Genomic DNA, 27,927 nt, shown 5'->3' on the forward strand with positions numbered 1-27,927 from the left:
TATTTACGTTTCCCTCCAAAAGTATTGGAACGGCAAGGCCAGTTTTGTTTTTGCTATTGGAATATTTGGTTGCATATCCCTTGCTTGCAATAACTGCATCAAGTTGGCAACCAACTGATATCACCAAATTGTTGCATTCTTTTTTTGCAATGGTTTTCCAGTCCTTTTGATTGTTGTCTGTTATGGGGGATCCTCCCTTCAGTCTCCTCTTCAGGAGGTGAAATGCATGCTCAATTAGGTTAATGTCTGGTGATTGACTTGACCAGTCTAAAACCTTCCACTCTTTTCCCCCATTAAGTTATTTGTTGTGTTGGCAGTGTGTTTTGGGAAATTGTCTTGCTGCATGATGAAGTTCCTTCCAATTAGACTTTATGCATTTCTCTGTAAATTGGCAGACAGAATGTTTCTGTAGAGTTCTGAATTCATTCTGCTGCTACCATCATGAGTTACATCATCAGTAAAGATTATTGAGCCCGTTCCAGAAGCAGCCATGCAAGCCCAAGCTGTAACACTAACTCCATCGTGCTTGACCAATGATCTCGTATGTTTTGGATCATGAGCAGATCCTTTCTTTCTCCACACTTTGGCCTTTCCATAATTTTTGTAGAGGTTAATCTTGGTTCTAGAACTTTTGTGGCTCATCTCTGTATTTCTTTGCGAATTCCAATCTGGCCATCTGTTTCTTACTGCTGATGACTGGTTTGCATCTTGTGGTATGGCCTCTATATTTCTGCTCTCGAAGTCTTCTTCAAATGGTGGATTGGGATACCTTTATCTCTGCCCTGTGGAAGTTGTTGGTGAGGTCACTCTGTTGTTTTTGGGTTTTTCTTCACAGCACTCACAATGTTTCTTTCATCGACTGCCATTGTTTTCTTTGGCTGACCTGTTCAGTGTCTGGTTGTTAGTACACCAGTGGTTTCTTTCACAGAATTTGCAGGATATTCCAAATTTTACTGGCTATGCCCAATGCTTGTGCAATGTGTCTGATTTGATTGATTTCCCCCTCTTTTCTCAGCTTCAAAATGGCTTACTTTTCTCCCATAGTTAGCTCTCTGTTCTTCATGTTGGTTTGTCCTTTTTAGCAACAAATGCAGTTTTGCTAAGACGAAACCCAGGGCTCAAAACAAGAGTAGACATTCAAAGCAATTAGTTGTTTAAACAATCAATCTAACAGGGCAACTGGGCAACAAGAAACAACCGTCAGTCACCAGTATTTTTGATCACTTGAAAAATGGGTGGGTTCAAACAAAAGGTGCCATGTTCTTAGATGTTTAACATATCTACACATAAGTGTATTGCAAGAACAAAAGTGTTGTTCTTGCCATTCCAATACTTTCAGAGGGGACTGTACATTCAGGGAGGTAGATAACAAGCAAAAAAGGCTATCTGTGTTGATGTTGAATAACCTGGTTCCCATCATAAACATTGTAAATAAATTAACAATGTAAAATATAATTGTAAAATATGTAAAATATAATGAACCATCGTTTTGCATAGTTATCAACCAGCAAATTATAGTTTTAATATTTACTGGAGATCCATGTCTAGAAAAGCTCCCTACCTCCTCGCTGGGACTGGATCTCTTTCTTAGCCTGTTCCAGAATGTTCTTAATGGCGTCATCTGACCCAGTTTCTGGGGTTCGGATGCGAGGAGTGATACTCCCTGCACAGAATGTAAGAGTAAGACAGAATGGGAGTGAGAGATTGTATATAAGATTGAGGGAGATAGAGAGAGCTATAGGGTGTCATTTTGGGGAGGGAGGTTTCCTGGGGGTTGACCAGAGTTCCTCTTGACTGATAGAGCAATGACCTTTGAGACCATGACATCCATCCAGTAAGCTTGCAGTAGCTCCCATTTCAAAGCAGAGAAAACCAAGAATGAACAGCAAGAGAGTAAAGCAAGAGAACAGTCAAGAATTCAAAAGCATCATAATAAATATAGGGAAGAGGAAGCACTACATCTATACTTTAAGGTTTCAGATAATAGTTTGGAGCTGGCAAAATCAGTTCATTAGATGAGTAAGGGTGACTATATGGTTACACTGTGTTAAGAGTTGATAAGCATAATCAGTATACAGCAATATAATATATAGTGGTGCTTGAAATTTTGTGACCCCTTTAGAGTTTTCGGTATTTCTGCATAAATATGACCTTAAACATAATAAGATTTTCACAAGTCATAAAAGAGAACCCAATTAAACAAATGAGACAAAAATATTATACTTGGCTCATTTATTTATTGAGGAAAATAATCCAATATTACATTTCTGAGAGTGGTAAAAGTATATGAACCTTCGATTTCAGTATCTGGTGGGACCCTCTTGTGCAGCAATAACTGCAATTAAACATTTCCATTAACTGTTGATCAGTCCTGCACATCGGCTTGGAGGAATTTTAGCCAATTCCTCGGTACAGAACAGCTTCAATTCTGGGATGTTGGTGGGTTTCCTCACATGAACTGCTTGCTTCAGCTCCTTCCATAACATTTTTATTAGATTAAGTTCAGGACTTAGATTTGGCCATTCCAAAACATTACCTTTATTCTTCTTTAACCATTCTTTAGTTGAAAACTTGTGTGCTTAGGGTCATTGTATTGATGCATGGCCCACTTTCTCTTGAGATTCAGTCCAGGGACAGATGTCCCTACATTTTCCTTTAGAATTGATTGGTATAATTCCGAATTCATTGTTCCATAAATGAAGACAAGCAGTCCAGGCCCAGATGCAACACATTGTGCCCAAACCATGATACTACCACCACCATCTTTCACAGATGAGATAAGGTTCTTTAAGAGCTTTAGCAAACTGCTAATGGGCAATGGGTAGCAATATTCTTTTTGGAGAGCAGTGGCTTTCTCCTTGCAACCATGCCATGCACAACACTGTTGGTTCAGTGTTCTCCTGATGGTTGACTCATGAACATTAACATTAGCCAATGTGAGAGAGGCCTTTAGTTTAGTTTAGTTAAACTCATCTGTCACATACCAAAAAAGGTGAGATTTGGCAGGACATAAACAAAATAAATCCGCATTATTCCCTCTCTTTTCAAGTGCAAACAAGTATATATTTCGACATCATAAATATCCAAAGGATATGTCTCATAAAAGGTTTCAGCAAAAATAGGGTTCTTCATCATCAATTACGAGCTCACTGATGTAATCTAAACTGTCTGCCATCTCATATTCATGGGCAGAGGCTTCTGTAAATATTTAGTTGGAACATAGAGTTACGTAAAGTTTAATGGTGCAATGCAAAAATATTTAGTAGTGCGAAACTTGTAACTTATGCACAGCTGGTGCAACCGGCCACTGGAGAGGGTAATAATGGCCTTGATTTTCCTCCATTTGTACACAATCTGACTGTGGATTAGTGGAGTCCAAACTATTTAGAGATGGTTTTGTAACCTTTTCCAGCCAGATGACCATCAACAACTCTTTTTCTGAGGTCCTCAGAAATCTCCTTTGTTCTTGCCATGATCCAATTCCATAAATGTGTGTTCTGAAGATCAGACTTTGATAGATACCTGTTCTTTAAATAAAACAGTGCACTCGCTCATCAAGGCTCACTCTACTTTCACCTTCAAATTAACTGCTAATCCTTGATGTTCACATACTTTTTCCACACACAGTTATGTAATATTGGATGATTTTCCTCAATAAGTAAATTACCAAGTATATTATTTTTTGTCTCATTTGTTTAATTGGTTTCTCTTTGTCTGCTTTCTGGACTTGTGTGAAAATTTGATGATGTTTTAGGTCATATTATGCAGAAATACAGAAAATTCTAAAGTGTTCACAAACTTTCAAGCACCACTATACTATGATATTCCGTAAACACAATGTTTCCATCACTGACATTTCAATATAACATCATATAATAACATGCAGTCCCATACAAAAGACCATATTCTTCACAGTGAAGCAATCCCATGATTCTTCTTCCATTTTATTTATAATATAAAAAACATTGTTGGTTGTTTATTTCTGTAGCTAAACAAACAACTAATGTAATGTAATCAACAAGCTATATATTATTTTAAAACTACAATATTGTGAAATTTACCATAGGTTAATGATATTATCAGAGTATTGTACAGTAAATACTTGTGATTTTATTATTGATTTGAAAACCGGTATTAGAATCTCAAGTTTTATTGGCTCTGATAATGCCCCCCGCCCTTTTTTTTTTCGTCCACAATTTGGTCATCAATTTGCTAATCCCCACCCACCAGCCAGCTCAACCCTATCATATGACAACTTCCAACTGGGGAGACTGAAGGCTAACAGGTTTCTGTGTCACAGGGCAGCATAACAAACTCAGTGTCTGCCATCTTCCATGTAAGAGAGAGATGGTTTGTATGTTTTGTTAAACCTTAGCTTGACAGGTCTAGGTCAAAGGTCATCATAAATCAATATGATGTTGAAATGTCTAGATCAAAAAGGGTCATCACCAATCATCCTTATCTTGACAGTGTAGGTCAAAGATAAATAATGTGATGTGTGTTTTCACATAGATCAATCAAATCAACATTTGATCTTGACAGATGAAGGTTGTAGCTAAATAACATTGTTTGTGTTCTTTCACATAGATCAATACATTCATGTGCATTCCACACATACATACATGCATATGCCCTGTCTATAAAAGGCTAACACTCCTAAGAGTTTGGAAACCTGGCAAAGGATCGAAAGAACTTCCAATCTCTCTTAAAAACGTTCAGACACCATGGATTTCTCAGCAGGTAAGAAGATGTATTTTAAACAATTAAAATAGTTAATTATGAATTGAAATAGAATGTTTATGCAATTATCCAATTTGATACTAACCTATATAATAATTATCGTATGAAATATTCAGAACCTTTCTGATTACAACAGAGATGATCCTTCTACTTATCCGGTCATTTATGTAATCTGGTATGAGACTATGTCTAAAATATAATCTTCAATACGCTTATATTGCAGAGCAAGACCGAACTAAGCTCATCTGATTCTAGTGTCTAAGATAACGTATCAAATGAATGCAAGCCTACTAGGTAATTTCAAATTGTTTCTTAGATCTGTGTAGTGGGCTAAAAGGTAACTTTAAATTAGTAAAAGTATATTTTATTTGCTTTACTGTTTTTAGACAACAACGTTGTGATTATTTCTAATGACGAGTTTCCTGAGACATCCACGCAAGGCCTTTTGAATCTGAGATCAACTATGCGCAAGTCGTAATATAAAATTATGAATGTTTCATACAGTAAAATGTTTCACACGCATTTATATTTTTTTTGTTTCATATTCAGAAGCTGAGGACATTGTGACTATCAGCGGTGGTGGTGATGATAATTCAAGCACTTCATGTGAGATATGATGTATATTTTACCTTCTATTTTTCCCCAGCGCAAAAAGCTCAGTCACATGTTCTGTGACTTACAGATGAGTGATTTCGAAAATGGTGGTGCTATAGAAGAACAAGAGGAATTCAACTCGGAAGTCAACATTCAACTCGACCGCGAATTAGAGGAGATCGTCACAGCGTGGCATGAATTCTTCCAAGTAAAGACTTTATTGGAAAACTTTGGACAGCTTGATAATACATTTGAATCTGATCGAGGTACAGAATTTGTCCCGTTACTGTACAACACACTTGAATCCTTGAATAGATGCGTCACATGAACATAAATTTGATTAGAAAATTGTATGATAGATATGGCTGAGAAATGACCGAAATGCAATTTGGATACAGAGACTAAAAAAATTTGAACCGAAAATACTCCATTACCCTATGATTTTTGTTATGATGGAACCAGAGTTGTTCAAATGGTCTGTTGCATCATGAACCGTACACAACCCTGAACCCATATTTATCTGATGCGATCAACCGGCTGAGTGAAAGTTTAATTCCGTCACACCAGGTTGTTAGTTAGAGCCCTATTCAGAGTTCAAATTACAATGTATCAAACACACTGGTGATGCCATACAACATATTTTCTGAATTAAATCAATGTCTGTTAGAGTTACATAATAACCTAAATGAACACGGTCATTTAGTACAATTAAACCCTGATCTAATTGGAGTAGTCAACCAGTTGAATAAAAATTTAAGATTGTCAGACCAGAGCAATACTCAAAATGAAAATCCCAGCCGAAATTCCAGTCAAATTGTATCAAACACACTGGTGATGCCATATGATATATTTTTTTACAAAATTAGTTAGCGTTAGAGTTACAAATAACCTAAACGAACAAAGACAATCTATGCAGATAAATCCTTGTTTAATAGATGCAGTGATTCAACTCAATGAAAATATGGCATTATATCCCGATCACAATATCGCCTCAACTCCAGAAATCGCTTAGGAACATAGACCATTATGTTCTCATGATATGTCATACAATTTTCTAATCAAATTTATGTTCACTGTGACGCATCTATTCAAGGATTCAAGTGTGTTGTACAGTAACGGGACAAGTTCCGTACCTCGATCAGATTCAAATGTATTATCAAGCTGTCCAGAGTTTTCCAATTAAGCAGTCTTTACTTGGAAGAATTCATGCCACGCTGTGAGGATCTCCTCTAATTCATGGTGGAGTTGAATGTCGATTTCCGAGTTGAATTCCTCTTGTTCTTCTATAGCACCACCATTTTCGAAATCACTCATATCTATAAGTCACAGAACATGTGACTGAGCTTTTTGCGCTGGGGAAAAATAGAAGGTAAAATATACATCATATCTCACATGAAGCGCTTGAATTATCATCACCACCACCACTGATAGTCACATTGTCCTCAACTTCTGAATATGAAACAAACAAAAATATAAATGCATATGAAAGACTTTACAGTATGAAACATCCATAATTTTATATTACGACTTGCGCATAGCTGATCTCAGATTCAAAAGGCCTTGCGCGGATGTCTCAGGAAACTCGTCGTTAGAAATAATCACAACGCTGTTGTCTAAAAACAGTAAAGCAAATAAAATATACCTTTATATATATATATATATATATATATATATATATATATATATATATATATATATATATATATATAATGTTTTTTTTTTTTTTTTTTTTTTTTGGTTGGCTGTGTATGGAAATTCATTATTAATCATTTACTTATTATTTCATCATCCTTATGTACGTTTGTGTGTGGGAATGCACCAGAACCGGATTTAAAGTTTACTATTGACAATAATCATTTAGCAATGACCTAAATATTTATCAGATGTGTGGGAACACAACATATTACAACAAACCTAACATTATTTATCTATAACCTTCATCTGTCAAGATCAAAGTTTGATCTATGTGAAAGAAAGATAAGGATGATTGGTGATGACCTTTTGACCTAGACATTTCAACATCATGTTGATTTATGATGACCTTTGACCTAGACCTGTGAAGATAAGGTTTAACAAAACATACAAACCATCTCTCTCTCATGTACATGAGCTCACAGATACCTACAATTGGCTAATGGGTTAGTGTTACTGTGACTGACAGGGTAGAGGGAGTATAACATCCCTCCTACCCAAACAGCACACCTAATATTGCTCCCTAGGCTCCCGGCCATGGATGCCTGTGGCATCACCAGGATTTAAGCTCGTTCCCTATCTCCTGACTATAGGAAAAATACTTTGCTTTTGTTTGTGAATGTGCAGTAAATAAATACTGTGGAGCAGGGAAGCAGGATACATTTGAAAGTGGAAAGAGAAAGGCTTGTGCTGGTATGAGACATACCTCTTTGGCGAACTTGGATGGTACGCAAAGCCAGGATGTTTTGTTCATCAGACAAGAACTGCTTCATCTTGATGAAGGGCTCCTTGCCTTTGACTGTCAGCTTCCTCCATGGTTTGGGCCGAGCCAGAATCTCACTGACGGAGCCTTGGGAGAGGCCCAACACATAGTGCCCAAACACCCGCTGGCCAATATTATGTTTGAGAAGCTGCTCTTTCACTTGATAGGCTATCTCTGCTGTGTCTAGGTGGTCCTCGTCTCCACCTCCTGAGCTCCCACACTCTGACTGGTCACTTGCTAAGCCGGTTTCAATCACTGAGGGCCCTGAAGCACCTGGGTTGGCGGACATGAGGGCAGCTTTTGCAGCAAACAAAGCAGTGGGGAAGGCCATGAGTGATGCGCCATCCTTCTTAAAGTGAGGAGAGAGGAGCTGCTTCTGCAGGAGGGGCCCTGTACAATGTTTATCACTGGAGAAAGGTGATGCAGAAAAAGATCGTGGGAGGTCATGGGTCCCAGAGGTCCCATCAGGATTGGGTGGTCCTGGGCTGGAGGAGGACTGGCTGTCTATTGGTAACACTCTTGAAGGGGAGGAGTACGAGCTCATCGGGCACCCCAAATCCCTACTGGAACTATCTGACTGGTCTTCATCTGAATGGACACACAGAAGAATTTCTGCTGCATAAAGGAAGTCCATAAGGAATGTCATACTCATTTATGTGTTGGAAATACATCAAGTGTTATGGTGGGCATGGCACGCCAAGAAGGAAGTGCCGAATAAGGTCCAGAAGTCCAAACGGACAACAAATGTTATACTCAGCAAAAAAAGAAACATCCTCTCACATTCAACTGCTTTTATTTCCAGGAAATTTCTTAACATGTGTAAATATTTGTATTAACAAAAACATTCAACAACTGAGACATATACTGAACGAGTTTCGCAGACATTTGACAAACAGAAATGAATTAATGAGTCCCTGAACAAAGGGAGGGAGTCCATATCAAAAGTAACAGTCAGTATCTGGTGGCCACCAGCTGCTTTAAGTACTACAGTGCACCTCATCCTCATGGACTATACCAGATTTGTCAGTTCTTGCTGGGAGATGTTACCCCACTCTTACACCAAGGCATTTGCAAGTTCTTGATCACGTCTGCGGAGACACATGGTTACATGTAATTTTCCACTGCAAGGATGATCAGCTGTCCTTCCTGTCTCCCTGTAGCACTGTCTTAGGCATCTTACATTACAGACATTGTAGTTTATTGCTCTGACCACATCTGCAGTGCTCATGCCTCCCTGCAGCCGGCCTATGGCATGTTCACGCAGGTGAGCAGGCCACCTAGGCATCTTTCTTCTGGTGTTTTTCAGAGTCAGTACAAGGGTCTCTTTAATGTCCTAAGTTATTGTAACTGTGACCTTAATTGCCTACTGCCTGTAAACTGTTAGTGTCTTAAGGTCTGTTCCACAGGTGCATGTGCAATAATTGTTTATGGTTCATTGAACAAGCATGAAAAACTTCGTTTAAACCCTTTCCAATAAAGATCTGTAAAGCTTATTTGGATTTTACAAAATTTTATCTTTAAAATACAGTCTCCTGAAAAAGGGAGATCAATCTTCGTTTAGAAGAATGGGCCAAAATCAGACCTGAATACTGCAGCCGATTAATTTCTTCTTACGGGAAGCGCCTTGAAGCTGTCATTACAAACAAAGGCTTCTCCACTAAGTATTAAATAGATTTCAGGTAGCGTTTCAATACTTTTTTCCTGTGTCATTCCACTTTATTACACATAACTTCATTCATGTTGCGAATTCTTTATATTTCCAGATTTCATGTCTGGTGAAAATTTCATGTGAATAGCCTTATATTAACATGATTATATTTACTGAAAAAAATGTTGACACATTCAATACATATTTCCCCCACTGTGTGTGTGTGTGTGTGTATGCATGTATGTGTGTGTGTATGTATATATAAATAAAACACAACAGGGGAGCCTGTTCTGGCCGCCAAACAGTTTATCTAAAAACTGCTGTCTCAGCTGAGGCATGAACCGGAGAGCTGTGGCTCCGTGCTCCACTACACTAACCATTGGACCTACTATGGGGCATAGTAGGTGTGAGTGTGATGGTACTTATGTGACTCAGCGGGAGTGCCAAAGCCGCCAGCTCGAACACGCCAGCTCAGCGCGGAGGTGGGGAACATACTCGAAATGCTCCTTTTGCTGATGGTGTTCACAGACACCCACCAACAAGAGATAGTTTTATTCCTCGCTGATTCCCCAAATCACAATCTCGCAAGAGATTCCCCTCACTAAGTCTCGAGGTGCCTCTTCACTTACAGCTCAATAGTAATTCTTCTCTGGTTCCTGAACCTCAATAAATATTTTCTAATTCCTGAACCTCAATAAAACGTCTCTAAATCCTGAACCTCAATAAATCTTTTCTAAATTTCAGCTTTACTAAAAATACCAATCAGAACAGCGTGAAGTCACTCGGTACCTGGCGCAAAATTAAGTCCGCATGCGGCGTGAAGCAACCGGAGGCCTTTTGAAGGGGCACGGCCAGGTGCGGCATGTTTCCGCTGATTGCCTTCTTGGGATCCTCGTGCTATAAAAGCCTATGCAGGTGGCCACATATTTGCCTAAGAAGGCCTCCGTAACATAACATCAACTAAGCTGAAATACTGAAAATGTATTTAAAATGTTATAATCTTACCAGGACTCTGTAGGACTCTGGCTTTGTCTGTCAGAAATTTGTTGGAGTGTAGAAAAGTTTGTTTGTCAAGCAACAAAGCCTCTGCAACTTTGTCAGAGTCCTGTCCACACACACACACACACACACACACACCAAAAAAACATTTAAACTCAGATGATTCAATGCTAGTGGATGTACATCGCCATTATAGGTGATGGCTAGCATGGTATTCACTTGTTTCATATTCACTTACTCGAACCATCAGCAATGAAAGCTCACAAATCTTAAAGTAATTTTTCTCACCTGGGAAGAGCTCCCATTTGCTAATGTCAGTTTCACTGCTTTAAGAATGCTGTGGGGGGGGAAAGGTATCTCAGACACAGTCAAACAGACACAGGCAATAGTGACCCATACACTTTATTGAAAAGAGACTTTTTAAAAACCTGAGTTCAGTTTTGATTTCTTCATAGTCCAACTGAGACTGCAGTTTAACCTCTAATTTCTGGGGGAGGGGGGAAGAAAAAAAAAAACACAGGAAGAGTAAATCACAGAAGATGTGATACCAAGGATTTTTTTTTTTTTTAGTTACAAGCAGTAAAATCATATGATGAGAAGAGTAATTGTCTGGCTATTTTACTCTTTCCATCTAACCTTAATACACAGCAAGACTGGCTAGCAGATAAAGGAAGATTAAAGATTTGCATTAAGTTTTGCATGTGTCACCACTCTAACTTCAATTCCAGTGCCAGTATTTACACTAACCCCACACCATCCCTGCACACCATCCCTGCACTACAAGGTGTTATGTTATGCCCTTATTTATTTTAATTTATTTTCACTATCATAGCTTGCTGTATATTATATCCACAGTTATGTTAGCCTACATGTTTATTACAAATAGAAACTTGGTCAATAGCTACATAGAGAGATTTGTAATGTTTGTAAAGTGTTTTAGCTGTAATTTATGCAGATTCTCAAGCCACTATGGGATTTTACTGTACCACTTAAAATTTTATATTGCACTAACACAGGCTGTCACTCTTATTTTTGTTGATAAAAAAGGCAAGAAAGGGAGTGTTACACTAGAGTCCCTCCAGTGTATCTCAGCCATGTTACGCACCCATTTATAAAAAATGATGGTTAGAGCACAGGAAAGACTGACTTGTAGAACAGGGCGGCCTCGAGGTCTGTAGCTGGAAAACTGGTTTACATCATCTACATGTTGAAACTTTTCTGCCCCACTTACTTCAATAGCGTCTGTCTTATAAGCCAACTGTTGTTCAAGATCTGCTAGCTGACTTGCTGAGGAGTCCTGCACTTCCTGGAGCGTGAACTGCAACCTCTGGACATTCTCAAGCAGGCGAAGAATCTCTCTATCTTTGGAGAAGAGCACTGCTTCCAGCCGTGATGGTGAGCACTTGTCCTTCTCATCCCTCCCTCCTTTCCCCTGAGATGGGTACCACAGCAGAGGAGCAAAGCAGTGAGGGAGAAGAAAAAAACATGAAAATCCTTTTTCAACTTCAAAATGCCTGCCTCCATCCTCTCTGCTTTCCTATAATCATATTACTTCAAAGTGTTGCTAATGAGGAGCCACAAGCATGAAGGATTTGATTTGCAGCACCAACAGTATGGATAAGTGACACTTTTTTCTGTACATGAGTGTGACTCGAGAGCCTTGGGATGACTTTGTGGTGAAGTGAGTCTTTTTTCTTTAATCGTAAAAGTTTTGGTGAGAGTAGGGAATCACTTGTACCTCACTGGGACCCTCGTCACTCCCTTTAGAAATACTGCAACTGCTGGTTAGCTGGTCCCTCAGTCGCTCCACCTCCCTCTGGGCCAAATCTGCTCTCTGCCATCAAACACACAGACAATTCTGCTTTAGAAAGACCTGTTAACATCACCTGTGCAGTGAAAGTACAATAAAACTCTACAAACTATTAACCTGAAACCACAATGCTCTTAGCATTCTAAGTTTCTGAATCTAAAGTTTACACCAAGTGCACAGACTATAACAAATTAATGAGTAGAAAAAAATCTCAAAAGCCAGTCAAGAGCATTATGTACAGGGAGAACCTGAAATAGAGAATCTTGCTCTCACTCACTCTCTTTCTACTCTATTCTGCTAAGGTGGATGTTTACTTGCAGACACTTTCTTTCCCAAACTGTTTCCCTGCACAGTCACACTTGGCCTGCTAATTAATGATTCATTTTCTGAACATTTATCTAAAAGCTGCTGCCGAAGGGAGAGATAGAGAGAATGGAAAATCATGACGGAGAGAAAAGGAAAAAAAAATGGAAGCAATCAGTATGATGAGGTAACTAACAGACATATCACGCTTCACTCTCAGCATCCATCGCTCTGTGCTGTCTCATGGCCCTCTGCTACCTGCAGACGGCTAATCACGAAGCCCTGAGAAAGCGGAGGGTAGAGGGCGGGTGGTAAGAGGAAGAGAGGCCTCAGGGGCGTCTAATTAATCCTGAGGCTTGATTACAAAAGGTGATTACCTTAAATACAGGATCCTCAAAATTAGTGATAGAATGGAAAGCTCCGTGCTCACCTGGTTGGCCTTCTCCAGGTTCGTCTTGAGCTGGGCCAGTTCCTCTGCTCTGGAAGACACAATACACACTGCCTATTAAAATAATCAGGAAGATAACATGAATATTGACAGTCAGTATGGCTTCTGACCAAACAATGTTTTATATTTTATAAAGTAGATACAAAAACTCACAACTGCCTTAATCACATTATCTATATTTTCTATTCCTAACAGTTCACCAAACAACAACCAAATTATAAACTCCCACAAAGATGTTATGAGTATTACAAAGTCTGTGAAATCTGAGAAAAAGCGGCATCCTATCATTAAAACAGAATGAGTCACATCTATCGCATATTATTTGACATCATATCTCAACATGCCTACACACTCGCAACAATCAGAGCACTCATTTGAATAGCGTCTTGGGGAGATTATTCATAAGGTTTGTTTGAAGTTCAACAGTTTCCTCTCAGTCATCAGGGAGCTGATTTTCAAAAGGTGGAGAGGCTGAATAATGAGGAAGGCTGAAAGTTTGATTAAATACATGAATCTCTGAGGTTCTTCTAAACAAAGATCCTCTCTATACAGTATAGAGTGTATTTGCTGCAAGTGTAAGTGCATTGAGTTGTTGTACAGTGAAGACTATGAAGACACTATCACACTAAATCACAATTAAATATGACTTTGTCCTTCTGTCTCTGGAAAAATAAATGTCTGTATTAATAAACATTAGAGTGCATTTGTGGAAGTATAAGGCCGGAGAGAAATCCTTTACAGAAGACTCCATACTACTTATTGAATACCACATCACTCATAAATGAGTGAAGAGTAAATAAGTGTCTATGCTAATGAATTCCTTAAACTATCAGCTCTGAGATCACTAATGTATATGTAGCAGCAGGATGGCAGCCAAAAACAGAAGCACTTCAGCAAAGTAGCAGTAGTCCTCACGTCACAGAGAGGAGAGAGGAAGTATTCAAAATTCAACCAAAGGAAAACTGGGCATCATATCTGAAAACATGTCCTGGAGAATCCTGGAGAAAAAAAACTGTACTCTAGCATAAGTGTTTTTCATAGCAAAATAAAACAAGCAGACTTCCCACTGACCAGCTCCTCATACAAGTTTCAGGCTCGTTCAAGGTGCGGGCTGGATACTGTGTGTTGGATGATGATGTCAAGCCCAATTTTTTGATGAGGCTATCTGTTAACAGAGCAGTTCTTCTAAGGTTTGCCAAAGTAGCAAACAGAAATTGTTATATTACCTGCACTAGTTCATCAAGAACTCTTATTTATAATCAAAGCAGCTACACCAGCTGAGAGTAAATTATGTGAAAACTAATTCAAGTGACTATATATGGTTTAAGCAAACATTACTGGAGAGCAGAATTTGATCATTTACAATAGTTAGAAGGGTGTGGTTATGATAGAATAGGGAGAATTGACTGGAAAAATGCATATTACAGGAACGAACGATGGTTCTGTTATGCTTTCAAGGACATTTTGTTGCCATGGTTTGGGGTCAATGCAAATCAATACTTTAAGTTATTCTGACCAATCACCTATATCCTATGATCAAACATTTCTATCCTGATGGGCATGGTCTCTTCCCAGATGACCTTGTCTAATCCACAGGGCTCACTGAATGGTTTGATGAGTATGAAAATTATATTAATCATGTCCTTCACAGTCACCAGATCTCAATCCAATTGAACACCTATTGAAGATTTTGTACGGACATGTTAGCACCATCAGAATGAAGGATTTCTCCTTCAGCAGTGGAGATAACATTAATCTCACTTTCTATTGTCGTTATTTTTACAGGAGCAATGAAATGAATAAAGTCAGGGGAAAGTAACTCATCTATATTCTCAGAATTTTGATAATTTTCATCTGATGAAGGACTATAGGAGGAATGAACGAAAAAAAATATATATATATATATATAACCCACACAAAAATATTGGAATAGCGAGACCAATTATTTTGACATTTGTGTTTGAGATCAATGAATATGAGACAATAGATCAGATGCAACTTTCATTTCCTTACATTTACATCTAGATGTGTTAGCAACTTAGAACATGGCACCTTTTGTTTGAACCCATTTTTCAAGTGAGCAAAAACTATTAGACTATGTGACTGACTAACTGTTAAATTGATTGTTTAAACAATTAATAACTCTTGGTTTGAGCCCTGGGTTTTGCCTGTGAAGACTGCATTTGTTGTTTAAAAGGATATCGAACATGAAGACCAGAGAGCGGTCTATAGGAGGAAAACAAGCCTATCTGGAAACTTGAAAAAGAAAGAAACCACTGGTGTACTAACAACCATACAAGGAAAACAATAACAGGTGATGACAGAAACATGAAAGCTGTGAAGAAAACCCAAAAACAACACTCGGTGACATCACCAACAACCTCCACAGGGCAGAGGTGAAGGTATCAACAATCCACCATTTGAAGGCTTTGAGAGCAGAAATATAGAGGATATGGGCTCACTAATCTTTATTGATGTAACTCGTGATGGTAGCAACAGAATGAATTCAGCGGTCTACAGAAACATTCTGTCTGCCAATTTCCAAAGAAATGGATTCAACCTAATTGGGAAGAACTTCATCATTCAGCAAGACAATGATCCAAAACACACTACCAACTCAACAAAGGACTTGATCAAGCTGACACAGACTCAACAAGTCTGTGTAAATCCTGATGATCAATATAAGATTAAATCCTTTGTATTATCACCTGAACATGTGCTTCAGAAGAAGGGACAAGTATCATGGAAAATCTGACCAATAACATGATCAATATCACAAACCTGCTTAAATATAAATGGTGACCTAGAAAATGAGCAATCTTGAATATGAAATAGTCTTGGTGTTACACATTTCCTTTTTGGTTTTTGAATTTACAAATTCCCAGATTTGCAATGTGGTCTCAGACTTTTAGACCCCACTGTATGTGCACTGTATGTACACACACACACACACACACACACACACACACACACACACACACACACACACACACAAAGAGGGTAGGCATGGCACGGACAGAGGGAACAGGAAAGAGTTAATTACACTAGTCTTCAAGTAAGGACTTACTTGGCAGCCATTTCCTTGTAATATTTACACCTTAGCTCTTGTAGCTCTGACTGGGCTTTGTTCAGTGCTGTGAACACACAGAATATGGTTAGATTCTTGCTTTTCACATATTATCAAGCTTACAAACTGCACAGTTTACTGTTTAACTTACTACTAACCTGACTGGAGAGTTTTGATTCTCTCTTCAGCCTGAGCCAGTCTGACAAACAGAGCATCTGGTTCATCTGCTTTCCTGAGGAAACAAAGTGTGTTGTTCCAAATGGTAGAACACACCACAGTGTTAATAAGGTGTAAGGTACAGCATAAAGTTATTAAAGTTCCAATGTGCAGTGGTACAGAAAATATCATCGGCAAATCTTTTATTTGCAAATAATTTTGTTATTAAATATATGAGGATTTACTAACAGCTATTTACAATAGCTGTATGTGCTGAAATTAAATACATTTTTTGTGGTATATTTTTGTTCTGCACCCTTAGTGGAACAACTTACTCTTTGTCTGTGACTAAACCTTTCACTAAGTAATCAACAACAGAGGGCTAAATGCAAAATGTATTCCTATTGTATACATACTGTATAATACTTACTGTATATGTGGAGTAAGTAAGCAATAATACATGTTTGGGCGTGCCGTTATAAGAAAATAATCAACGTCAAGGTGGCGTGATGATACCTGACATGAAGTGGGCGTTTATTTAATGTTGAGGAACGTTCGCAAAATAAGTTAGTTCCTGTTATCCTGTTACTGCTAATGTTAGAGCAGCACCAGTTTGTCATGTTACTAAGAAGCCACAAAGCACTCTGTCCTGAAGGTTTTCCTGTGTCTAAAATCCAAAAGAACAATTTTACCTCTGACTGTTGCAAAGCACTGACACTGTAGATTCTTTCCAAAATGCTAAACAAACATCTCTTAATAGAAAACTTCACCATATCAACAATTACAAATATTTTTTTTTGCTACTGAACTACTACTGTAGTTCTTGTCCAAGTTGTTACTACATAAATGATAACATATTAGAACAAGCTGAATCATATAAACCTGTGATTTAATGACCTGCATTAATAAATGCATTTATGGGGTTACATACAGTACAGTGAGGGAAAAAAGTATTTGATCCCCTGCTGATTTTGTACGTTTGCCCACAAATAAATGATCATTCTATAATTTTAATGGTATATTTATTTGAATAGTGAGAGACAGAATAACAAGAAAATCCAGAAAAACGCATGTCAAAAATGTTATAAATTGATTTGCATTTTAATGAGGGAAATATGTATTTGACCCCTCTGCAAAACATGACTTAGTACTTGGTGGCAAAACCCTTGTTGGCAATCACAGAGGTCAGACGTTTCTTGTAGTTGGCCACCAGGTTTGCACACATCTCAGGAGGGATTTTGTCCCACTCCTCTTTGCAGATCTTCTCCAAGTCATTAATGTTTCGAGGCTGACGTTTGGCAACTCAAACCTTCAGCTCCCTCCACAGATTTTCTATGGGATTAAGGTCTGGAGACTGGCTAGGCCACTCCAGGACCTTAATGTGCTTCTTCTTGAGCCACTCCTTTGTTGCCTTGGCTGTGTGTTTTGGGTCACTGTCATGCTGGAATACCCATCCACGAACCATTTTCAATGCCCTGGCTGAGGGAAGGAGGTTCTCACCCAAGATTTGACGGTACATGGCCCCGTCCATCGTCCCTTTGATGCGGTGAAGTTGTCCTGTCCCCTTAGCAGAAAAACACCCCCAAAGCATAATGTTTCCACCTCCATGTTTGACGGTGGGGATGGTGTTCTTGGGGTCATAGGCAGCATTCCTCCTCCTCCAAACACGGCGAGTCGAGTTGATGCCAAAGAGCTCCATTTTGGTCTCATCTGACCACAACACTTTCACCCAGTTGTCCTCTGAATCATTCAGATGTTCATTGGCAAACTTCAGACGGGCATGTATATGTGCTTTCTTGAGCAGGGGGACCTTGCGGGCGCTGCAGGATTTCAGTCCTTCACGGCGTAGTGTGTTACCAATTGTTTTCTTGGTGACTATGGTCCCAGCTGCCTTGAGATCATTGACAAGATCCTCCCGTGTAGTTCTGGGCTGATTCCTCACTGTTCTCATGATCATTGCAACTCCACGAGGTGAGATCTTGCATGGAGCCCCAGGCCGAGGGAGATTGACAGTTCTTTTGTGTTTCTTCCATTTGCGAATAATCGCACCAACTGTTGTCACCTTCTCACCAAGCTGCTTGGCAATGGTCTTGTAGCCCATTCCAGACTTGTGTAGGTCTACAATCTTGTCCCTGACATCCTTGGAGAGCTCTTTGGTCTTGGCCATGGTGGAGAGTTTTCTAATCTGATTGATTGATTGCTTCTGTGGACAGGTGTCTTTTATACAGGTAACAAGCTGAGATTAGGAGCACTCCCTTTAAGAGTGTGCTCCTAATCTCAGCTCGTTACCTGTATAAAAGACACCTGGGAGCCAGAAATCTTTCTGATTGAGAGGGGGTCAAATACTTATTTCCCTCATTAAAATGCAAATCAATTTATAACATTTTTGACATGCGTTTTTCTGGATTTTCTTGTTGTTATTCTGTTTCTCACTGTTCAACTAAATCTACCATTAAAATTATTGACTGATCATTATTTTGTCAGTGGGCAAACGTACAAAATCAGCAGGGGATCAAATACTTTTTTCCCCTCACTGTATGTGGTTAATATGCATTACACAGTGTTGGGCACTAACACTGCCACAACTAGCAATGCTATTTGAATCAATTCGCTTGTAAGTAGTTAAACAATTAGATAAGTGCTAATTAGTTAGCGAATTGTAAATGCTATGAAGTTAAATTTTATTAATGAGTCAATTCCCTGATTCGAGTCAATTCCCTGATTCCAGGCACTGAAAACTAAGAGTCAACCCCAAAGCGCTGAAGACACAGGAAAAAATTCTACACAGGAAAAAATTATTCACCTTGGAGAAACACACAATGAGTATTTTATTTATTATTTCATATATTTAAAAAATAATCCAACTACTCAAATAACAACAACAAATGTTAGACATACACACAACGTACACAGACAGACAGGCAGACAGACAGATAGATAGATAGATGATTGATATATCAGTTAAATAATAATCATTAGTTGCAGTTCTCGTCATATAGATCCTGAGTAAAAAATCCAAGAATGTGGAGTACACAAATTAACACAAATTTCATTTTTGTGATTATAAGTGTTAATCACTTCTGCAGGTCCTTTAAGGCCAGGGATCAATTCTTCTGCATTGTACACTTTGCATACCTTTCATCGAGGCTCTGGTGGTTGTGAAGGGGTAAGCCACCATCTTGGAGGCTCTGTGTGCTGTTTGGGGTCATCATATGGGGCAGTTGTTCTGACGCCTCTACTCTCTGTATGCTTACTTGGCTTTCTTCTACACTTTCTGTCAGAGAGACCAAGACAGAGTTGTAAATGATAACAGAATTATCTGTGACATTAGAAGCCTATCAGTCATTCAATACATATATCATATATTATTAGTATAATTACTATATTTCCTTATTCATGGTTTTTAAATGCAAGAAAAATGGTTGGACCTTTATGTTTTGTAGTCTCTTACAAAATTATTTACATACAGTCGGGTCCATAAGTAGTTGTACAGTGAGATCAGAAATCAGAAAGATTTCTGGCTCCCAGGTGTCTTTTATACAGGTAACAAGCTGAGATTAGGAGCACACTCTTAAAGGGAGTGCTCCTAATCTCAGCTTGTTACCTGTATAAAAGACACCTGTCCACAGAAGCAATCAATCAATCAGATTCCAAACTCTCCACCATGGCCAAGACCAAAGAGCTCTCCAAGGATGTCAGGGACAAGATTGTAGACCTACACAAGTCTGGAATGGGCTACAAGACCATTGCCAAGCAGCTTGGTGAGAAGGTGACAACAGTTGGTGCGATTATTCACAAATGGAAGAAACACAAAAGAACTGTCAATCTCCCTCGGCCTGGGGCTCCATGCAAGATCTCACCTCGTGGAGTTGCAATGATCATGAGAACAGTGAGGAATCAGCCCAGAACTACACGGGAGGATCTTGTCAATGATCTCAAGGCAGCTGGGACCATAGTCACCAAGAAAACAATTGGTAACACACTACGCCGTGAAGGACTGAAATCCTGCAGCGCCCGCAAGGTCCCCCTGCTCAAGAAAGCACATATACATGCCCGTCTGAAGTTTGCCAATGAACATCTGAATGATTCAGAGGACAACTGGGTGAAAGTGTTGTGGTCAGATGAGACCAAAATGGAGCTCTTTGGCATCAACTCGACTCACCGTGTTTGGAGGAGGAGGAATGCTGCCTATGACCCCAAGAACACCATCTCCACCGTCAAACATGGAGGTGGAAACATTATGCTTTGGGGGTGTTTTTCTGCTAAGGGGACAGGACAACTTCACCGCATCAAAGGGACGATGGACGGGGCCATGTACCGTCAAATCTTGGGTGAGAACCTCCTTCCCTCAGCCAGGGCATTGAAAATGGTTCGTGGATGGGTATTCCAGCATGACAGTGACCCAAAACACACAGCCAAGGCAACAAAGGAGTGGCTCAAGAAGAAGCACATTAAGGTCCTGGAGTGGCCTAGCCAGTCTCCAGACCTTAATCCCATAGAAAATCTGTGGAGGGAGCTGAAGGTTCGAGTTGCCAAACGTCAGCCTCGAAACCTTAATGACTTGGAGAAGATCTGCAAAGAGGAGTGGGACAAAATCCCTCCTGAGATGTGTGCAAACCTGGTGGCCAACTACAAGAAACGTCTGACCTCTGTGATTGCCAACAAGGGTTTTGCCACCAAGTACTAAGTCATGTTTTGCAGAGGGGTCAAATACATATTTCCCTCATTAAAATGCAAATCAATTTATAACATTTTTGACATGCATTTTTCTGGATTTTCTTGTTGTTATTCTGTCTCTCACTGTTCAAATAAATCTACCATTAAAATTATAGAATGATCATTTCTTTGTCAGTGGGCAAACGTACAAAATCAGCAGGGGATCAAATACTTTTTTCCCTCACTGTATCAGCAGTCACATCATCAATAAACACCAGTGACCCAGTTCCATTGGCAGCCATACATGCCCATGCCATAACAGTGCCAGTGCTTTATAGGCAAGGCCTCAGATTTTAGTTTTCTGCCTGACCACTTTTATCAACAATTAGCTAGCTTTACTCCTACGAACCCCTCTTCTGTCAGTGACTTAATACTGAAATCTAGTTTTTCATTTTGCCACCTCGATCCTGCTCCTACATTTCTCCTCAAACACCGTCATTCTGTCCTTTCTGCCAATATTTCTCACTTCATAAACAGATCTTTAGCTTCTGCTTCTCTCCCTCTACCACTTTAAACTGTGGCAGTGACTCCAGTTCTTAAAAAACCTAACTTGTACCCTACTGTTCTTTCTACTTTTCGCTAACTATCCCTAACTTATCCTTCATTTCCAAAATACTGGAAAGTACTGTTGCCTCCCAGCTCCAGTCTTTCTTTGCTCAAAATAATCTCTTTGACCCCTTTCAATCTTGCTTTCATCCACTCCATAGTACTGAAACCGCCTTCGTAATGTTTGTCAAAGACCCATTACTGTACTCTCTAGTGACGCCGGTTATCTTTCTATTCTTCTATTACTTGATCTTAGCTCCGCTTTTGATACTGTCTGTCATGATTTACTTCTCTCCTGCCTCTCGGATATCTGTGTCACGGGTGCTGCTTTTTCCTGGCTTACTTCTTATCTCACAGATAAACAGTTTTACATTCCTATGCAGGATTATCAGTCACCTACAGTCTCTCTGAAATTCGGTGTGCCTCAGGGATCGGTGCTTGGACGTCTACTATTCATTATATATATATATATATATATATATATATATATATATATATATATATATATATATATATATATATATACACACACACACTGCCTTTCGGTCAACTTATTCACCGCTACGGTTTCAGTTACCATTGTTATGCTGATGACATTCAAATCTATACAGCTTGTAGATCTGCTCCCACTCTCCAGACCGGTCCACTAGTAGCATGTGTAAATGAAATAAAAGGATGGCTTAACTCTAACATTTTTAAAACTGAACATGGACAAAACTGAGATCATTATTGTTGGAACACCAACTCCTGCTAAAAAATATCCTTTATGACCTTACTTGTGACATTGATAGTACTCTCATTTACACTCAACACTCAACCATCTAGTACTGTAAAAAATTTAGGCATCATCTGTGATCCCTCCCTCACCTTTGAAGCTGATATAAACTCCATTTCTAAAATTGGATTCTTTCACCTTCATCGCATTGCTTGCCTCCATCCCTTCATTAGCCTCAAAGACGCTGAAACACTGGTTACACTGGACTATTGCAATGTACTCCTTATTGGTTTACCTGCTAATTCTATTGCTAGGTTGCAATATTTTCAAAACTCTGCAGCTAGACTTCTCACACATACCAAGTACCATACCAGCTCACATTACTCCAATCCTGTCTGAACTGCATTGGCTACCGGTTTCATTTCGCATTAAAATTAAAATAATCCTGCTTATATCCAAATCACTTCACGATTTCTCACCTTTCTATCTTAGTGCAGTGCTTCTCCCTTATAACCCGACCTGCTCTCTCAGGTTCTCTGGGTTCGGACTCCTCTCTGTCCCTAGATCTCATCTCTCCACTATGGGTGTACACTTTCAGTGTAGTTGCACCCAAATTCTGGAATTCACTCCCACCGAATCTACGCAGCATCAAATCCATCTCCGAGTTCAAATCCCAACTTAAAACACATATTTCCTCGTGCTATTTGTCCTAATGTGTTGCTATGCATTTTCTCTCAGTGACTGTTCTATCTGTAATGTGTTTTTCATTTTCTTTGTCTGATTGCTCATTGTTTTCACATTTTGTGTTTGTCCATGATTGTTCATTGTTTATGTTTTATTATATTGATATTGTAAAGTGTCCTTGAGCTCTGGAAAGGTGCTAAGATGATGTGGTATGCTTTAGATCATGAGCCTTTCTTTTCTTTCTCCATACTCTTCTCTTCCCATCATTCTGGTACAAGTTAATCTTGGTCTCATCTGTCCAAAGAATCTTGCTCCATAACTGGGCAGGCTTTTCCTTTTTTTTTTTTCTTTTTTTTTTTTTTTAGATGTTTTCTAGCAAGGTCGAATCTGGCCTTTCTGGTCTTGAGTGTTACCAATGGTTTGCATCTTGAGGTAAACCCTCTGTACAGTATTTACATTCATGAAGGCATCTCTTGCTTCTAGATTTGGAAATGATATGCCTACATGCTCCAGAGTGTTTTTGACTTGGATAGATGTTGTGAAGGGGTTTTTCTTCACCAAGGAAAGAATTCTGCAATCGTCCACTTTAGTTGTCCTTCGTGGTCTTCCAGGCCTTTGGTGTTGCTGAGATGGCTAGTGCATTCCTTCTTGTTGATTTGGCCACTTCTAAACTCTACTATCTTTCTGATTGGTCTGTATTGTTTTTCAGCATAATCATAGCTTTCTTCACTTGCATCGACACCTCTTTGGACTGCATATTGAGAGTTCCCATGAACAGCTACCAAATGCAAATTCAACACTTGGAATCAACTCCAGACCTTTTATCTATTTAATCTATCATGAAATAACAAGGAAACAGTCCACACCTGTCCATGAAACTGCTTATCAGTCCAATAACTGCAATTGTCCAATAACTTTTGAGCTTTGGAAATGGAGTAAAAAATACTTTTGGAAATGGAGGTACTATGTAAAAAATGGTGGTAATTCATAAATGATTAATGCAATATTTTTTGTAAAACCCCTTGAATTAAAGATGAAAGTCTACAATTCAATCATATCTTGATTGCTTCATTTCAAATCCAGTGTGGTCGTGTACAGAGGCAAAATTACAGAAACTGTCAGTGTCCAAATATTTATGGATCCGACTGCAAAGTGTGTCTACCACAGAAATGCAGAACATTTTAAAATGTGTATCTTAATAAAAGTATCCTACAAATGAGTATCAGAGAAAGCACATTAAACTCATCTAAAAACTCAGCTATTCTCAACAGACACAGATTTTGCATTTAGCTTCAAATTAGCTTTGATACAAAAAGGACCACATGAGGAAACATCAAGGATGAAGTACATTATTTTACGGTTAAAAATTAAACAGTTAAAAATAATATCTCCATTTATCAATATCAGAGCTAAAGCTTTTGGAGTACTCTACTAACCATTCCTGTATGTTTCTATCTACGAGTCACAAGTGGCCGAGTCACAAGTGGCCATGGGTTTAATAAAGGTCATGTATAAATAATAATAAAAAAATTTGACTTTGGACACTTTCCTGTTACCCCTTCTTTCAACTTTTTTATTTATTTAAAAACTTAACTAGTTAGAGTTGGCTCATCCTAACTATACCTGCCAGTCCCATAGCTAGCATGAGCTTAAAACATTTATATAGTACTGACAGTGAGATGTTTTTCCTAGGAATATTTTGCAGACTACAGGAAAGACTATGAGAACATCAGAATAATTACATAACAGCATCATTAGAAGACATTTTTACCAGCTCTTGATAAATCCTTGAATGTTCATTGACTTACCATTAGATAAATCAATGCAAGGGAACAAAATGAGAAGCTTATAATGACATTTCTAGCCAAGAGGTCATTAACCTCCTAAATTCTCAAAAGTTACAGATTGTGCTCTTAAATGTTAGGTAAATAAAATAAATTAAAAGCTTTGTAGTTTAATGCATTGAATTAGTCCTCTATTCCTCACATTGTTCAAATATGACCGACATATAAATGTCTTAAGGTCATAATGAATAGCTTCAATGAATGAATATTTTAATGATTTGTTTTCTTGTTGTGGATGATTATTTTCTTTTTAAAGTCGAGCAGGGAGATATCAATGCCTTAAGGCTCATGTCTACTGTCACTACCTCGTACACAGCACACATGCAGCAGATATTTAATCTGTACCTATGTTTCTTAGCATAGATCAGCTCTCTAATAGATTAGTGCTGTAGTTTTGTCAGCATGTCTTTTTAATAATAATAATAATAATAATAATAATAATAATAATAATAATAACTTAATTTTATAGCACCTTTAAAAACAGCTTCTCAAGGCACTTTACATAATAATAAATACAAAGAAAATAAAAAATATACAGATAAAAACAAAGCGTACAAAACCCCCCAAAAAAACCCAGACTTGAATACAAAACGGTTAAAACCATTAAGAAAACGCTAACCTAAAAAAAAAAATGAGTTTTTAGGTTAGATTTAAAAATGCTTAAATTCAATGCATCTCTAATATGAGCAGGGAGTGCATTCCAGTGTCTAGGAGCATAGGATGAGAAATCCCTGTCCCCTACAAATCGAGCACAGATGACAGTTGGGAGTATATAAAGTTAAAAGCACAGACAGATACTGAGGGGCCAGACAATTCAGTGCCTTATATGAGAGCATAAGGATTTTAAAATCAACTCGAAACCTGACTGGGAGCCAGTGCAAGGACTTCAGCATTGGAGTGATGTGTTCATTTCTACTGACACCAGTCAGGATCCAAGCAGCAGAATTTTGCACACATTGCAATTTATTTAGTGTGGTTTTAGGAACCCTAGCAAGAAGTGCATTGCAGTAATCAATACGAGGAGAAAAAAAAAGTGTTGATAAGCCTTTCAGTCACAGGAAAACTACTTTAACTACTGTAATAAGAGTTTGATGGTCTAGGCCTGAATCCAATAAGCCTCAAATCTTTTAATAAAAATTGTCAAACTGGCACACAAAGCCACTTAAAAAGCAAAAAGACTTGCTTAATGGATTTTTCCTTTGTAAACAAAAGGTCTTGTCTTTGAGCTATGGCTCCTTATTTAAACTTTGGACTGTATAAGGCATTTTTGCCCAGTGTTTTTAGAAAGCTGATTGGAGCTCAACGTACGGTGTTTTGGTGGGATTGGTGAAATGAAAATTGTAAGCTGACCTGCACCGTTAAGGCACTCCAGGTGTCTCTTCCAGTGGCCCGAGATCTCTCTGACCAGAACCTCACCGTCTGGAGAAGAGCTTTGCAGCTGGGTGAGGCGTTCCTCCAGCGAGTAGGAGGCTTCCAGCACCGGAGAAGGGTCTGACGTGCACACACACACACACACACACGAGAGAGAGAAAAGGAAAAAAGGAGAAGAAAGTTAGTAAACACTCTAGTGCATGCTCCATTTCTCATATTCAGTTTTTAATACAATGATTCTTTGCACTTAAAAAGAAACCCAAAATAATCTCAGCACATATCCAGCACTATGAACAACCAACAACCTCGACTCCTCAAGTCGCTCACAAATACTTATCTAGACAAATCCAACACTGTTAGAGGGATTTTTTTTTAAATACAAAAATCGCAGAAAAAGTAGTAGCATATTAAAAAATGGTGAAATTCTGTAGCACAACAGAGGAGCTGTTTTGCAATGCATGTGGCTCAGTGTGAGGCCCATGGGGCCAACTAGGAGGCTGTTTCTGCACTAACAAGTCTCCTCTGGATCATTTGATCATTTAAATTATTATGCCAGGAATCCTCAGGAGGCACCTCAGCTCTCCACTTCACAGGGCTGTTTTTAATCTTCCTCTCTTCCTTTCTTCTTCGCCTGAAAAAAAGTTGAGCCTGCTGTGTGCCACATGGATCGGAGTGGTGCTCTTGTTGTGCACCTGCCTGTGAAGGAAGGCAGAGGAGGTGACTTCTAGCACCAAAGCAGTGAGAGAGACAGGCTCAGGGGAGTGGAACTGAAGGAGGGGGAGTATGTATGTTTGTGTACATACACCAATTCATACACACAGAATCATGCGAGAGCTGGCGCTGGAATGCACGTACACGGAAAAAAAACCTTTGCCAAATTCAACCTCGAGTTCCATTTTCCTTCAAACACAGAACACAAACAGAGCTCTTGAAAATTCTGCTGAGAAATATTGCTATGTCCATGAATATTTAGTCCCTCTGACTTAAATAAAATGTAGAGACAGACAAGAGGGGTTAGTAGTAGTGCACTGACTCACAAAAGCTTTATAAAATAGTAACGACAGCCATCAAAGCAGTAATATAAAATGTGATGTGTGTGTGTGTGTATGAGAGAGAGAGAGAGAGAAAGAAAGTTTGTATTGTTACAGCAGCACAGTGGAGATTGCGTCAGTCACATGGGACACGAGAATGCTTAGGAGGATGACTTAAAACAGTGCTGTTTTCCATACAACCCCTGAATTTTCCCAGTGCCTTTACTGCAAGCCTTATAAGAGCTAATGATCAAATGCTTCAGGCCAATTCTCCAGTGCCAAGACAAACCGGTCATGATTATCAATCAGCTCCATACATGGAGTAGGTGAGACTGTGCCATGTAGGTGAATGCGTACAAGACTAAAGCAATCAGTTTCATTCAAACACATGAAAATATAGTGTCAAAACAGCCTAAACCATAAGGAATTAAATGCTGATTACGGCATGTATATTCTCAGAAAAGTACCTACATACTTTTCTGGAAAAAGCATGGCTCCTTGCTAAAATGCAACGTCAACATTTTATTAAATTCTGGTGACTGCAAGGATTTGCATTCAGACACCGATAGACCAAGTAGTGTTTTTCTCACTATGTCCATAAAACAATTATGCATTACTGACCACACTTTTAAAACTGTGTAAACTTTTTGCTACAGCCTCCAAGCCAGGTGTAATGTTTAGCAGCTCTCACTCTGTTCAATACCAGGCTCAAGATGCACAGACTCAAGCCCTCCAAGCTTTAGACTTGGGCCAGTGAAATACACACTCTGAGCAGCAGTATGGGAGAGTAAGTGAAACTC

At 38.9% G+C, this 27,927-nt stretch overlaps 1 protein-coding gene across 1 annotated transcript in view; it reads right to left on the reverse strand.

Moving 5' to 3' along the window:
* Positions 1–27,927, reverse strand: part of cux2b (cut-like homeobox 2b) — a 144,977-nt gene that overhangs the window by 17,063 nt on the left and 99,987 nt on the right. The window contains exons 5-16 of the mRNA XM_053624880.1: positions 26,076–26,216; positions 19,356–19,494; positions 16,223–16,296; positions 16,065–16,131; positions 12,980–13,028; positions 12,175–12,270; positions 11,668–11,868; positions 10,865–10,923; positions 10,725–10,773; positions 10,443–10,542; positions 7,733–8,377; positions 1,562–1,663 (exon numbers count right to left, since the gene is read on the reverse strand). Of these exons, the coding sequence (XP_053480855.1) occupies positions 1,562–1,663; positions 7,733–8,377; positions 10,443–10,542; positions 10,725–10,773; positions 10,865–10,923; positions 11,668–11,868; positions 12,175–12,270; positions 12,980–13,028; positions 16,065–16,131; positions 16,223–16,296; positions 19,356–19,494; positions 26,076–26,216 (1,722 nt within the window). The remainder of the gene's footprint in view (positions 1–1,561; positions 1,664–7,732; positions 8,378–10,442; positions 10,543–10,724; positions 10,774–10,864; positions 10,924–11,667; positions 11,869–12,174; positions 12,271–12,979; positions 13,029–16,064; positions 16,132–16,222; positions 16,297–19,355; positions 19,495–26,075; positions 26,217–27,927) is intronic.

The sequence above is a fragment of the Ictalurus furcatus genome, chromosome 5, assembly GCF_023375685.1.
Source record: "Ictalurus furcatus strain D&B chromosome 5, Billie_1.0, whole genome shotgun sequence".
NCBI lineage: Eukaryota > Metazoa > Chordata > Actinopteri > Siluriformes > Ictaluridae > Ictalurus > Ictalurus furcatus.